The sequence below is a fragment of the Rhea americana genome, unplaced genomic scaffold, assembly GCF_003343005.1.
Source record: "Rhea americana isolate MKP2758 unplaced genomic scaffold, rheAme1 scaffold_111, whole genome shotgun sequence".
Taxonomy (NCBI): Eukaryota; Metazoa; Chordata; class Aves; order Rheiformes; family Rheidae; genus Rhea; species Rhea americana.
The window spans coordinates 1,963,642-1,979,442 of NW_028185162.1; the positions used below are offsets into that span (position 1 = coordinate 1,963,642).

The 15,801-nt window shown below is 39.7% G+C and overlaps 1 protein-coding gene across 1 annotated transcript in view; it reads left to right on the forward strand.

Moving 5' to 3' along the window:
• Positions 1-15,801, forward strand: part of CUX1 (cut like homeobox 1) — a 198,428-nt gene that overhangs the window by 114,545 nt on the left and 68,082 nt on the right. The window contains exon 9 of the mRNA XM_085314717.1: positions 9,783-9,831. Within this exon, the coding sequence (XP_085170843.1) occupies positions 9,783-9,831 (49 nt within the window). The remainder of the gene's footprint in view (positions 1-9,782; positions 9,832-15,801) is intronic.

Consider the following 15,801-nt stretch of genomic DNA (forward strand, 5'->3'; position numbering starts at 1 on the left):
CCTGTCAACCTGCTGGTTGCTCGTCCGTTGTCGGTGTTTCCTTTTGTGAGCTGGGAAGTGGAAAGATAACATTTAGAGGATGAGGGAATGCCCTGGAAATATTGCAGGAGGATGTAGCAATAGGGGGCTGTTACAAAGCAGTGGTGGGACAGCTGATTTTATTGCAGTATATATTTTCTAAACAGCTTTATAGGAACAATCCGTTGGAAACGGTGCTTTATTTGTATGCATGCTTACGGGAGAATATGTTGTCCTGTCCACTGGCTCACCTCTGCAAAGAGCRTTGTGGGTTGGGTACATATGTTCTATCCAAGACACTTAAACAACGGGTGAGATTTCAGGTATCGAGTACAGCTCGATACCAGAGTTGATCAGGTTTTTTAGTAGTGCAAATTTGCTGGTTTATATTGAGGATTTTGCTCAGAATGGCTTGCAAGGGATAGTTTAGATTAGAGTTTCTCGAAGTGGGGACCACAAACACATTAGTGGAAAAAGTGGGCAAGGGGGKGGAGGGTCCTGCCTTGTCTGGCATGAGATGCTCTTTCCTCCTGCTTCCATCAAGAACGAAAAAAAAAGAGGGGAGGGAATACCTACGAAACGGGGGAAAATGTGCTTTGTGAACAAGGAAGGCAGCTTTCTAATAAAAAGACCTGGAAAGCTTGTGTTGGAGGCTCAGGGAACAATGATTTCATCATCAAATCTAACTATAGAATGTATCCAAAAGAAGCAAAATGAGTACAATTACAGCGAACATAAGATTTAATGATGGTGCCGTCTTAATGTGATTAATAAGACTGCTGATTTCCCACGTCTTATCAGCCGACTGTAACGCTGTTTGTATATTTATTGTCTGCAATATGCATTGTAGTATGGATAGATAAATAGAAATACCATRGAGGCAATGGGAAACAAAACAAAAATAATCAAGCATGTTTATCACTAGAGCATTAAAATGGCTGCTGTGGCAGACACCAGATGAATTATGCAATACATAACTTAATTCTCTGGGCCACAGATGTTTCATTTTTCCTRCAAGAAGATGATTGAACCTTGAATGACAGTTTCAGGCAGCCTTTGATTGCTCTGTGGGTCACATGCTTGATATGACCTGCATTTGAGTTGCTTTCTACATGCTGTTGCTTTATAAAACATGTAAAATTGATATCATGTTGGCTGCTCAAGGCCAASTCAGTAGTAATTCCATGCTTTTGATACACTTTGTGTTTAAGTGAGGGAGAGGGAAGAGTGTCTGTGTTTAAATTCCGATATGTTATTGAATCAGTTGAAGTCAGGAGAGGAGAATTGCAGCAAGCTCTTTCAATTTGTAATAAGAAGCACCAGGAAATAGAGAGTTTGCGGCATCTGTGTCATCCTGTATTGTTAGAAAACGGTCAGAGCCATCATATTGGATCAAGCAGTGCCTCCTGCTAGCCAGGGCATGGCACAAAGCCGATAGGCAGTGACCAGGACGACAAGTGGAAATGCTTGTTTGTCTAAATAGTCTGCTTTGAGCATGAATATTCTGCGTGTTCTGAGCTCAGAGATTGTGTTCCTCATCTTGAGGACTTTATCCTGCAAATCTGGTGACTAGCACCAGTRTCTCAGTCTCAGTGGTGGTGCTTCTAGACATTAAAGCAGGTGGGGTTCTGGCAGTAGTAGAGCAAAAATTGAACATGGAACAGTTTTCATTTTCTCCATAGCCTCTAAAGTTGGATCCAAATGATTCCCAGAACTGATTTGTTGGGACTACTTTTTTTTTTGTCTGCTAGGATGAGAACTTGTAGGAAAATGAGCCTCAACCTCCCACATGAGGTTGGAGACTTCTTGTCAGCTTGCCTGAGAAGTTAATGGAGAGCGATTTTTAGATCAGATTGAAGAAGATCATTTGTTTCTGGAAGTTTCAGATGGCTACTGTACGCTCTCAGTCATAATCATAATCATGGACACAATCCCCAGCGCCCCTTTGTCCAAGGTGTCCTCTTCTGCAGAAGGCTGCCTCTTTGGCCAGGGATTACATTGTGCTGCTTCAGATTGCAGAGCAGGAGATGTGGTCATGGGGGGCAAACTGAATTTCCGTGCTATTATCAGCAGCCTTCTTGAAGTCTTTTCTTACCCAGAGGATTGTTGCCCACTTTCTCATGGTGAGGGAACATAGAATAATCCAATTCTGGACACTTTTGATTAATGATTTTAACGCGAGTCCTGAGGCTTCGTGGAGTAAAGTGAAAATACGTGGGGAAATAGGTCATGTTTGATCATGRGACAAGGAGAACAATCAAATGCTTTTCTTTTTGTATCTGACATCCCTCTCCATAACATGCAGCGTGATGATTGGCCACAGAGTACACAGGAGACCTTCTCGTGTGGGGAAAAAAATGCAACTATAGTTGAATAGGGGATGCTTAAATGGAGGAATTACTAGTTCTGGGAATTAAAGGTTCATATTGACTGTGTTGCAAAATATACTGTACTTCAGAAAATAGTATCATCTTTGAATAAAGAGGTGGACCACTTGTTTATAGATTGAGCTAAATTTTTAATACAACTAATATGTATTTAGCCTTCTTCATTCCAGCTGCTTACGATATGTATTGTTCTTTCATTTGCAAAGTGCGACAAGCTTATGTGTGTGTAAAACTATGAGTAACGCAACTTTAAGATTCTGCAAGTATATATTTTCTGTTATATTGAWTTTTTTTTTCTCTTTAGATTTTTATTGGGCATTATCAATTAGTATCACTCACATCAATTTCTCTCGCTCTGGAGAAATAATTAATAAAACCCTTTGCTGATCTTTAGAAACTCTGCTCCCTAGTGCATCAGTGCAATAAAGTTGATTTCTGTTGTGTTTAAAACTTTGTAATTTCAAACCTGTTTTTTTTACCCTTAAAATCCTGGCTTAAGGCATGAAAGAGAGAGGGAGGGGGAAAAAAAAGTGCTGTAGAGGTTTTATAGGACAGCAGTTTTTCTGTAGCTTTAAAGAGGTTTAATTCTATAGGGTCTTTTTTCCCCCCCTTCTAACGATCAAGATGATTCTCGTATTATCCAAGTATTACTCAATATCTTAAGCTTTATAAGCAGTTTCTTTAACCTTTGTCAACATTKGAAAATCACTTGACATCTCTCAAACACTTAGGACATGGTTTGTTTGAAGATCCTACCCGCAGCGGGGGAGACTACTTGATCCCCGTACTTAGGATCCTAACTTRGTGCTTAGCGAGGAATCGTTGCAAGACGGGGAGTTTCTTTCAGGTTGAGCCTGTGTGCGGTGCACTGCACTGGTACGAGGCTCACGGTGAGCGGAATTCTAGTAACATTTAAAAAAAATAGGGAAACGTTAGCATTGAATCTCTCTCCTTTTTGCTAGGGGAAGAATTTGATTTAGTGTGGGATAACTCCAGCATGGGTCCTGAACTGTGTAYACTGGCTATTTAACTGTGCTGCAGATTAATCCAGGTGACGTATTGCATAATCGCCAGAGCACCTGAAACCAACAGTTCTTTGATCTCTCAATGTAAAGCCTTCAGTGTTTCACTGCTTAACAGAGAGCGGATTTTTTTCTTCAATTGAGTTCCGAGGAAAGGAAACACCCAATTTATTACTAAAGTTGGTGGATTTATGAATCCCTGAACAGAGAAATTCTTTTACAAGAGGCCTAGATTTATATGACATTGGAAAAAGGATTATCTGATCTGAAGATCCTTAGAGRGTTGCTGTGAAAGAAAATATTAACCTATAGCTCTTGCAATTTGAAAAGTAGWTTTGAAAACTTATTCCTAAAACGTGTATTAGTTCTTGCATTTTGACGTGCTATACTGGTGATGCTGGAATAATGTGCTTTTTTTTGTATGACCCTTGTGTCTATGACTTTTGGAGGTTGTATTAGGAATAAATGTGGATTTATCTCATATGGGTGTTTGTTGGATTAGAATTATTATGAATTCTAAAAATGCCTTAATTATGTTTGTAGTGATACTCATAATATGCAAGATAAACAGAGTTGGTGTTTTTTATATTGCCTTCTATCTGATGTATTCTTAAAAGAAAGTATGTTTGGATGTTCATTCGTAGATCCTAGAAATTAAGCAAGCCAGCAGCATTTACACCTTCACTTGGAGAAGCTGAGATGCAGGGGTTAGATGTGAGATTCTTCTAGCAGAGTCCATAAACAGTCTTGAATTTTGGTAGGAAATTCATCCTCCTCCTTTTCTATTTAAAGAAAAAATGGAAGATTCAGATGCTAGATTTCCCATGCTCATCAAGCAGCAGGCAGTTCTCAGGTGGTTTAGTGATCCTAGGCCCGGGAACCTTTCCTGATAGAAACTTCATTGAAACTTGAAAGATTCAGTATTCTGCATTTTTTTTTAACTCTGATTTTTTTTCTCTTTTCTCCCCTTTCCAAATGTTCAAGACAACTCTTGCTAGGATCCTTGGGTTTCTTCTATAACATAAAAGTGCTGGATTATACTGCCTCCAGCATTAAGAGGATATTTACCAAATTCCACCAAATTCTGCTCAGCCTTGCCGCAGTGATGAGAGTAGATGCATGTTAGTATGTTTATTTAATTAAGCAGAAACGCACATTATTTGATAATGTATGCTTTTAGTTTGAAATTGAGTGCATAAATGTTCTAGTAATTAGAACGTTTTAACAAGTCCCGGTGGCCCCATACACCATTTGCTCTGACCAATAAGCTTATAGGTGTTTTTAAAGAAAACAAAGGTGTGAGAAAAATGTTGTTTGTTTTTTGCCAAGCCAAAATATTAATCTGCCCTGTTAGTGAAGTTTCTTGGCCCCACCACCGACTGCAGTTTCAGAAGTGTCATCTGCGTTTTTCAGTTCTTCCATGTATAAAGAATGCAACAGCAGTTTCCTTCAAGGTTCAGTAAGTCCTAATGTTTTGGGGGCTGTAGCCACAAGATTTGGCAAACCATTCACTTGTCATGTTAATAAAAAGGAATTGTTTCTGCCTCTTTCAGTTAGTAGCTAAATGAAGGAGTTGGATCAGCTGGATTTTGATCATGAGTCCAGATTCGCCTTGCTTGCAAGCAAATATCTTCATGCGTTTGGCAGTTTTTATCTGATTTAACTTCATTTAGAAAAAGAAATTCTATTTTTCTGTTCTACCTGCTTGGGAATTTGTGTGCTTGTTATGCTGTTCAAACCTAATCGGTTATCTTGATCTTAAAAAGAAAATTGAGCCTTTCTGTTTTTGATTTCCCCTATGCGATTCAATTGAATGAGTGTTTTTTTGAAAACTCCTTAAATTCTCTTTTTAATGGATGATGTGTTAGTATTGAGGGCTGTTTCATAACTGGTAAAATTTTATACCTTTTAAAAAGTTTTGTGTTTAGTGTGTTTTGTTTTTCACTTTGTACCCAACAGCAAGCRAGGCAATAGCAGCGTGTTTCGTGATCATGTTGCTTCAACTGTTCAGATCCTTTTTACTTGTTGATGCTTATTCTGTAGCTCCAAGCGCTTGAACTTCAAACTTGATTGCCATGTTCCTTAGCCTGAAAGTGCGGAAACTTAGACCAGACTCCCTGTAGTGTAGATTGAAGCACTGTCTTGCTTGCRTGATTACTTTTGCTCCAACACAGAGATTAGGAATTAGATCAGGTTAATGTTTGTACTATTTATGGAATAAAATAACACAAGATAGATAGTTTTCATTCTTGAAAAGAGCTTTTACCCGTTCTTTGTTACCTCTCTCTTAATTTTAAGAAAGTATCACCCTTGAGAAACCCTGAATAGTGGTGGCATTAATCCTGACCATTGTAATGYGGAAACCTTCTGTAAAATACTATAATCCTCAGTGTAACTTAGCAAGAGGTCCTGTCCCTTCTAAATAAATACCCTGCTTCTCTGTATCCATAGAAAGAAAGACAGAACTTTCTTTTTCCTTCCCCCCCCCCTTTTTTTTTTTTTACCTCCCTTGCCTTCCACTCTTGGGGAACAGGGCAAGCTCTAGGTGGTCACAGGAAGCCAAGTCATGTGCTGTTTCAGGAACTAAGAAAGTTAAAAGCAAAAATCACCAGATCTGCAGCTCTGATAAGTGACTTGRGTTCGCATGGAGTTGGGTTCGCGAAGTGGGTTCACACTTGGGTTGCTCAGAGGCTCAGGATCGATGTMACTGCAGGTTTGTTCAGCTTGGCCATCGCTCTCTTCAAGGTTCCCCGTCAGAGCGTACATGAAAACCAGTAGGACAAGACACCGCCTGCTTTAAGCGTAATGGTATTTTGCCTGTCAAGCAGTAGTTCCATTGAAATGAACAGGAAATATTAAAATAGGAAGGTCTGAAAATGAGCAAACGTGGCAGATGGTGAATCCCTCGCAAATGCCCAGGCTGGGCTGGCTGCGGGCGCCACACCAGCATTCCCGCTGCTCCCAGGTTTGCCGACAGCAGCCTGCTTAGTAAAGCACGCAGCGRTGCACGGTGCTTCTGCGAGGGCGTGAGAGGTGCGAGAGCTGTGATTTCCTTTATAATAAATGCTTCTGCTGAGCAAACAGTGAACGTTGCTATTAGAGATCTGCAATAAGTGACTTTAGACTGCCAAGTGCCAGCTGCTGATGTGGTAGTTGAGCTTTTAAAATGAAAARGCTGAATTCTGCTTGAAGATTCCTCTGAATGCTGTTGACAGTTATGCTAGGAAAGAATATAGAGTAATTTAATTCRTTACTGTACTTTAAGATAACATTTATGGGTGCAGCATTAACCTTGGTGGATGCGCAGATTGTTAGGCTGGAGATGCTTTGTTTGAAGTTTTTTGGAGATCTCATATTCTTTTACTAGGTATGTGGAAAAAGATGGGGAAAAACTAGRCCCTAAAAAAGGTACAAGTGAAAAGAGAGTTCAGGAGCCATCAGCTGCTGTATCTGAATGTAAGGACAAAGGGACGATTTTGCCTTTGGCTACAGTTTGACACTTCTACTGGATTTGGTCAGAATTATCTGTGCACGTTGAAGGGCAGAAATGTCATTTTTATGGTGCTCTGTATCCTCCATTGCTTTTTTTGTAATTGACTGCATATACCAGTGCAAYGATAGATGTTTTAAATTCTGACCCTGGCAGAAATGGCATACAAACACCACTATTAATACTCATGTCCATTTTAAATACAGGATTGTTTTAAGTCCTTGTAGCTCATTTTTCAGGCACTGTCCTGCCTTCCAGTCTAAATCTGTTTTCGCTGTCCTGCTAGCAGCATTATACCTTTCACCTGACCCGAGGTGCTCTTCTGCTTTACTGCTCTTAGCCCCTTCTCATTTGGGGCTTCAGTACCCATTTGTGAGTGTGTAATAAATAGGCTTTCGTAGGGTTTGGAAGTTGGTATAGATGTGTGCAGAGTAGACATAAATGAGCTATGTTCATCCGTTTCTCTACCCTTGACTTCCTTAACTTGCCCCTGTGATCTTCAGATGTAGCGGAGGGTCSTTTGGTGGCTCCAGACCCTCTCATGCTTCTGCCTCCTCAATGCCCATCTCTCTTCTGCATCACGGAGTCTATTGCTTTTGCTTACAGCTAGGCTTTTTCCTCGACCAAAAAACTGAAAAATGACCCTTCTGCTCCAGAAAGCATGGCAGTTTCTTCTCCTCTCCCAGTCAGAGATTTTCATGCTTCTGAGTCCGTCAGTCTTCTCAGGTCATGCAGTTTCTAAGGCCTTGGGCTGATATCTGACACTAGCGTTCTCCTGTTGGGAATGAGAGGCAGGAATTGTGCTGTTCTCCAAACCCCTGCTCCACACAAAAAGCTAAAGAAAACTGAATTTGCTTAAGCTGTAACCGTTGTGTTGGAATGGGACGCTCGCAGGCTCTGACGCGAGCAGTGTGTAACATAGTCCAGACATCACACAGTGGCTCCATATAACCTGAGGCATCCACATATAAATTCAACCTGAATACATAAGCTTACATAAAGAGGATCCTTAAGCTMTCATGGCTAAAAATATTTGTAAAACACTGGGAAATATGTTTCGGTGTTTTAGGACGCTCTCTTCTGTCATACTCTGTTACAGATGCATTGGTCCTTTGCATGTTTTGATGGACATTTTTTCCATGTRAAATACTTTAATTTTCATTTGCGGTTTAAAAAGACAGAACGGAATTTTAGGGCTGGAGTCTAAAACAAAAGGCGTTGTTTCAAAACTAGACTAGACAGATCTAAAAAGTTATCGTAGGCTCGTATGAACCTGGCCAGGTTAGTCTCTGATTAGTCCACGCAAAGATTTTAAAGGTCCTTATTTGCCTGAAGAGCAGTTGTTCARTTCAGTAACTAATGTGTATTATTTATTATTAATTCAAAACATCTTCTGCGTGTTTCTTTCCAGTATGAAAGCACATTAGCTKCTTCTGCACAAGAAAACACATGTTAATCTGTTTTTCATTATTGTCCAAAAKATTTTTCAAAAGGCAATTCATGCTGCCCCAACAACATTAAAGGCTGTAATTAAAAATAATTTTCCATTAATTTATATACGTACACATTTACTTATTATGATCTTTATTGCATTTCCCTAAGTGTGCATGCAAAAACCTAAAATGCTGTTGAAGAATAAGTCAATATCCAGTATAATAATCCAATGCTGAGTGTGCCAGTACCCCAGTGTACTTCAATTAGCCATCTTTCCCAGCAAATGTGTGTGTAGAAAAATGGATCTTCTGTAGGATCTGCAGGAAAACAAAAGCTGACTTTTGTACATCAGCAGAAGAAGGGAATTCCACTATTTCACAGCTTTTACTGATAATGATCTGCTACAGATTAAAAACAAAAAGCACACATTATGGTGTTGGCAGATTGCAAAAGGACTTGCTGGTTAAAGCTGCTGTTCGGAGGAGATGAGGATGGTGTTTATTGCATCCATATGGTCTAGAGAGATGTAAGACAGGCAAGTGTCTAGGGAGATGTAATATGTCTTACTGTACTGATACAGAACATACTTTTTTGGTATGTAGGCCCCTTTTCTGCTGTCTTTCATGGATGAGAGTACAGTTGTGAAACAGTTGCCTGTAATTCAGCATGACGGTAAAAGAGATTGCTTAAGGATCCGATCCGTTTGCATGAGCAAAGCCTTAGAAATGCTGGGGTTCTTGCAGGGTCACAGCTAGTAGTTGGTGCCTAACACATACATATGATGGATCTACCTTTCCTTTACCATTTATATAGTTTTCAACCCATTATCTTTTCTATTCAGCTTTGTAAATGTATTAAGGGCCTGAGTCTAAATTTAGAGTTCCATAAAAATTGTATCAAAAACCCTCTTCTGCATAGTTTATACTTAAATTTCTCTGTTTCTTTGACCTCATAATTTCTTTTAGTAAAATTTAGAACCAAACTTCTAGACACACTAAAACAGAAGAATAATAGGTTACTTTTGTGTTCATATGTACAAGTAGTTGATTGAAGAATTACAGTCTTTGACTTCTTCATAATTACCACTTGTGAAGCACTTTACATCTAGGAAAGATGACACAGTCCTTCTGCAGAAGGTCTGGCATTAAGATCTTCAAAGATCTGTTAAATATTCTGAGTTATTGATATGCTACTGCATTGCAGAAAGGGAATAAGCAAAGGAGTTGGAGGCTTACAAACCAGTCACCTCAGCCAAAACCCAAGAGAATTTCAGCAGTCAAAAAGTCAGTCAGTCTTCACTGTGTCCTTTTAAAATAGTATTGAAAATCGGTGTTGTTTGTACGAATGTTACAGTTATACGTTGCATTGGACTTGCATTGCAGGTGTCGTTCACCATGTAGTAACGGTGCTTGTGCTCTCTTGTTCTCCCAGGGCTGATGAAATTGAGATGATCATGACAGACCTCGAAAGAGCAAATCAGGTAGGATTTTATGTGAGTTTCTCATAAAATTCTAAGTATGATTTTTTTTTCCTCATCWTTGGGATTTCATCAGTTTGTTTATATGCACTTAGCAATCTTTATTGTGTGGAGTAAGAAAATATGCAAATCAGTGAAAAGTACAGATCTCCAGGGATACTCCTTAAGGACTTAATGCACAGWAGAGTAGTACTTGCTATGTATTTACTTTCTAATAATTTAAGTTTCCCATTACAATTTTTCTTCTTTTTATTTTTCTAAATACACTATGTTGGCCCCTATCAGGGCACACAAGTAAATGCTATCCCAAAATTGCATCTCAGGGATTTATGTACATATTTTTGCCTTTTTGGAGGGTCTGAAGTGGATTACTCAAAAACAAGGAATTTTGAYGTATGCCATTTTAACCAGGTCCACTCATGCAAACCTAATGTCAGCAGCTGAACATTACATTGCAGGCTTTATGTAAGAGGTTAAGAGTAACTCTCAGGCGTAGTAATGTTTATCAGCTTGCTACGACTGAGTTAGTGCGTGGCGAATTCAAGATGCTTTTTACAACAATGTTTTTGGAAATGCTGGCGTACCATCTTTCTATAACTAAGGTGTCCTCACACAATCGTTCCCAGGCTTTCTTGGAGCTGGGCTCTTGCTGAGGTAGTCTTTTYTCCTTGCCTGAGCTCCCTCCGACAGACTGAGACCATGCCTGCCCCTTCCATCTCCTGCATGCCCTCATGCCATCGAGAGCCGGGGGCAGTAGGTGTGATGAGGTGGTTCCTGGGGTGAGGAAACTGGAACCACACTGGCATGAGGCAGGGTGAGCACTGGGGGATCCAAGAAGGTAGCAGCTCCTGGGACATCCAAGGCAGCCACGTTTCTGTCTTGTGCTGCTGCTCTTCTTTCCTTTCCTCACCCTTTCTTTGCTGGTGAAAAAATAGCAGCAATAGTAGGGCAGCCAGGCAGGACCGGGGAGGTCTCACCTAGTGCTATAGCTAGTGGATTAGCAGAAGGTGAGAAGAGCTGGTCCCTGACCTGGTGCTGGGCCTCACCTTTGGGGCTGTCTCACCTGTCAGAAGTTGCTACTCTGACTTGCCTCAAGCCGGTGATTTTCTGATATGTTTTAATGATGCATTATTTTTTAGCGAGGGCTGTATTGGGCTGTGTCGCACAGGAGAACAAAGAAATTGTAATTTGCTCCTGTGGATACTAATTTGGTAACTTGTCCCTGAAACTCCTCTCCTGCGTTCCTTAGCAGAGCACACATTCCTGAGAAGGGAAGACATCATGTGAAGCTTTAAAAGTGAAAGTTTTAAAAAACCCATCCAAACAAACAGCTCTTTTGGTCTATTCTATATATCGAATAACTGTTTGAGATGTCGGGGGTGAGGGGTTGCAGAGGACATCCAGAATTGCCAAATGATGTAAACTGGGGGTTGTTTCATAGAGGGAAACTTTATCGGGACTTTTTTTTTTTTGATCAGCTACATGAATCCATCTATCAGGTAAGATCAGAAATCAGGAATTTTAAGGGTCGCAGATGCCCATCCTACCCTTCCTGCATGCTGGTTGCAGCCACCCAACGAAGGGACAGGCAGTCATAGGTGAGGATGGAGAGTAGTGTTGTCCCTTTCGAAGAGATCCCTATCTAGATCAATTCAKCAGTCCTTCACTCTTGTTATTCCAAGCCATGGCCTGTGTAGTGTCTTGTTCTCTGTGGTTGGATAATCACTGCAAGTATATTGTCATTTATATTAGCTCTTTATATATTGGAAAAATATTGATGAAGCCAAAGGCAGATTTGTAAGTTCTTGTGTTTACTATATAGTCAGTAAAAGAAAATGGGTTTTACACAGTGGAATTTTTGGTTCTATCAAAAAGAAATTCTTTAGTAGATAGAGCATTAGGTGTTTATAAGTGTGTTAATATGTATATGAAAATCTGTAGTCTTGTTAAAAGTTATGTGGGTGTTAAAGATGCTCTGGTAAAATTACTTTGTAATTTTTACAAAAGTGGTCTATTTTTTTAAGTTTTAGCAATGACTAGATTTACCTAGTGTGTTTATTTTAGGCAGTGATAATTAAAGAAATGACTTTGTAATTAAAGAACAGATATTTCTTGCTTCCTCATTGGCATACTAAAATGGAATATATCTATCTGTACAGAAACGGCAAAGGTATTTTTAGAAGATAATCTCCATCTTACTGGAGCAAACCTGCAATGTGCTTTTCGACATTGCTGGGATTTTTTGAATGAGTCAAGGTTGAAAGCTGCTTATGTGCGTAATCCTTATTTTGGTTGTAATTCAGCAGCTCCTGGATCCGTACGTAACCRTCAGCGTGCAGTTCCTCTGAGCTGCTCTGACGGCTCACGGCCGCCGGAAGAGGCGTCGCTGCCTCCTCTTCCCCATTTCTCCCGTATCTTGTTCCCGCTCCTGGCCGCTGCGGGCCTGCCCCTGTTCGTGCCAGTTTTGGCAATCATGGGACCTTTCCCTGCAGCAGATCAACTCCTTCGTTCTGCTGAAAGGCCTAAGTTTGGGGTGGCAGGGGTCTGGGTAATTTTTTTGTGCATTTTTTCCTGTTTTTTTGGAAAAAGGAGGAAAAGGAAAATTCAGTGACGGAAGAACTGGACTGCCTCTTCCCAGCAGCAGCAAAGCTGCTGGCTTAGCTCGGCTGCATTGCTGAGCCATGCCCAGAGCCCTTGCCTCATTTAATGCTTTACCTTTGTAAAACACTTTACAAAATGATAACAAAGTAATTTTTGTAGCAACATTTCTTGCAGTTTGCCTCACTATATGCCTGAAAGAAACTGGAAGAAATTAARTCCATTGCATAAGCCAAAAAGTACGTTTGCATCAGACTTAGCTGTTACAGATGCAGAAACAAGTACTTAACATAATTGTGTATTTAGTAGTTAGACTAACATTTCCTTTTACCGTTTCAGTAAGTACTTTTTCCGTTATTAAGACCACCTTTGAAAAGTAATGTTCAACATGATTCCTCCTTTGAGGATAAATAAACTAACTTACCGATTTTGATGTGATGTTTTGTTCTTCCGAAATTACCACTGGCCTAAACTGGACTGTATTTCAGAGGAGGAATTCATGGGAAACAGCAAAAACATGCTTCTGCTGAAGATAGAAAATATATTTGCTTGAAATTTTTAAACAGCTGATATTTCTTGAAAATCTCATTCTTCCTTCTTGCCCTTCTTAAACCCGGAGTTCACATTTCTGAACTTTCCTTGCTTTACTTGCTGACACACTTCTAAGTCTTAGAGATGGGAAATGCCATTTCCTTCTCTGATTTGAGGTCAGTGAAGTGACAAGAGGGTGGACGTATTCTTGACGTTCATCTGGTTTTCTAGGTAGGGGAGCCAGGGAGGTTGAGCGATGCCATGATTTCCCCCCGTCGTGTCCAGCCAGGCAAAGCGTGGCAGCTCTGTGGATCATCCTTTCAGCTCCCCACTCTGTCACCTCTCTTGTCCCTCTGTGTCTTCCTTGTTCGGCTCCTTAAAAATTTCATGCAGGAGCACTCTGGGCTTGTTGCATGATGCCAGTGCGCTGTCGTCCCCGGAARCAATTATTAACTCTTAGAAGTAATTAACTTTAAATACCAGGGAGTGCTGTGATTTTCTGCTCAGAGAGAAAAAGGAGCAGTGATGGCAAAGTTAGGATTTCTCTTCATTGTATCGTTAACTCAAGGTATAATGGGAATTTTCCCCTTGACCAAAGAGCAATAAATGACTAGCGTGAACGGAGGGGTCGAGGTGGCGGTGGGAGCCCTGCACTGGGGACACCGGAGGTGGAGTGATGCTCAAAGGTAGGGAGAACGAAAAATGAGACACAATTGTAAAGACTTAAGACCTTAAAGACTTCAGACTTTAAATTTTGAAGACTTGAGAGGTACGAACAGAGAGGAGAGTAGTACGTGAAGATGGCTGGCCTCCAAACATCTCCCRCCAGAGGAGCCATTAAACAACTCCGTAAGATGTGGCTTCACCAGGGGTGGGCAGCTGGGCGGTTTTACTCCTATAGCCCTGGCTTGCTTTAGCAGTGAAACGCTCCCGTGTCAGCCACAAGGTAAAGGCAGTGTCGGCGGCAGCAGTTGAGTATGTATTCACTCTCTCTCTCTCTCTTAATCCCCAAGGTTGTGTTACTTGTATGGCTTGGTCGCAGTAAAGGATTGAAGTTAAAATATAACCAAATGCAATAGGAATTACTTATTTTCACTTTAAAAAGTGCACGCTCACTAACAAAAATACCTAAGAGTTTACCCTCACGTTTCCATGAAGATTTAATTATTTGTTAGTTTGGGGAAGGGACTTGTTTTATTAAGATTTTATTTTGCACAATAAATCACTGCATATTTTCTGATATGCTACGAAGTATAATAATAAATAATTAAAACTAAACTACCCTTACTTGTCAAAATAAATGATTTATCATAGTTTGGGATACAGAATCTTTGAATTTTTTATTGTTTGATTCCCAGAATATTATCATTTCCAATCAGTGATGTTAATGAAGCTCCAGTGTACTTTGCAGCATGTACAGCAGTTAGTGTGTGTGTGTGAATATRTATTTTATATAAATACTTAGAGTTGGCTGTTTTCTGTACCTTTGCAAGCTTACACTTTTTTCATAGATGTTTATGGCAGTAAGTCACAAACAGTTGAGATGATAAATTTATTCAAATGAATTATCCTTCTGTTTYTGCATTTTATCTGGCAACCTTGAGTTGCTCAGTTGTGCATGAGAAAAACTAAGGGTTCTGTTGAAAACTATCATTCATCTTTTATGAAAACAGAAATACTTTGGAGCGCTTTAAAAAAACAAACTCATTTTTAAGTTGTGATACTGAGTCTTAAGTTGTTGCACATGAATCAGTTTATCAACTGTGTTTTTACATTATTGATGTATCCAGATCCATTTTACTGAATGGGGGCACAGTATATAGAAACTTCTGTTACTAATGAAACAAGAAGAAATGTTCTTTCTAAAGTAYATGAGAGTTTCATAAAGAATCTAGGCTGAGTCAACACCGTATACTCCAAAGAAATGTAATGTTAGAGATTTCGAGTTTTGTAGAGGAAGACCTAATGATTTTAAGCATTCTTGAACTAAACTGCCACTGAAATAACATAAATATACGTAATAATATAATATGTAATAATAATAAATAAAGCAGTGTCTGCTGTAAAAGTAGAAACAAAAACTCATTAAGTCATCTTAGCTGAAATGCTGTTTTTAAGGCATTGGTTATAGCCCCTTCCTGTCTTTAACAAATCTCTTTGGAAAGTTGTTTGAAAATATGTTCCTGCTAAGTAAGATTGCTTTAAAATATGTATGGGTTTTGAGCAACAGATGAAATAAACTCTCCTCTTGCATTTGCAACACGAGTGCAATGGGATATCGGCAGTGGAAGAGCAGCGCGTAAGCTGGTTTTCCTCAAAAACTCCAAGGGTAACAAAACAAGTGACAAGGCAGTCCTTGTTTTTAGGTTTCTGTGAAGAAGGGTATTCATTTGGATATGATTCCTTCCTCTGCACCAAGGTTAACACATATCCTATTGGGATATCTGGGCTTTATTTCTAACACCCTTTGCAATGAGCTAGCCCTGTGCTAATGCATGTGCTCTACTGACTGCAGTCAAGTTATGGCAGTTTATAGCAGATGAGGTCATTCACTTAATCCTGTGATTTAATTTCRCTATCTGTAAAATAGGAATAATAACGTTTACTTTTATAAAGTACATTGAGATCCTTGTGTGGAAAAGTGCTGTATAAAGGGAAAACACGGTTAATATTTTCATACAAACATGGGAGTTTCCTGTAAATGCCAGGCTTTCAGATGGGAATACATTTAGCTGGCAGTCTTTCAATATGGAAAGGAAAGCACAATAGCCTGAAGACAAGAATGAAGACAACCCAACCTCTTTTGTTTGTTGGATTTTCTTTCCTTTTTTTTTTTTTTTTTTT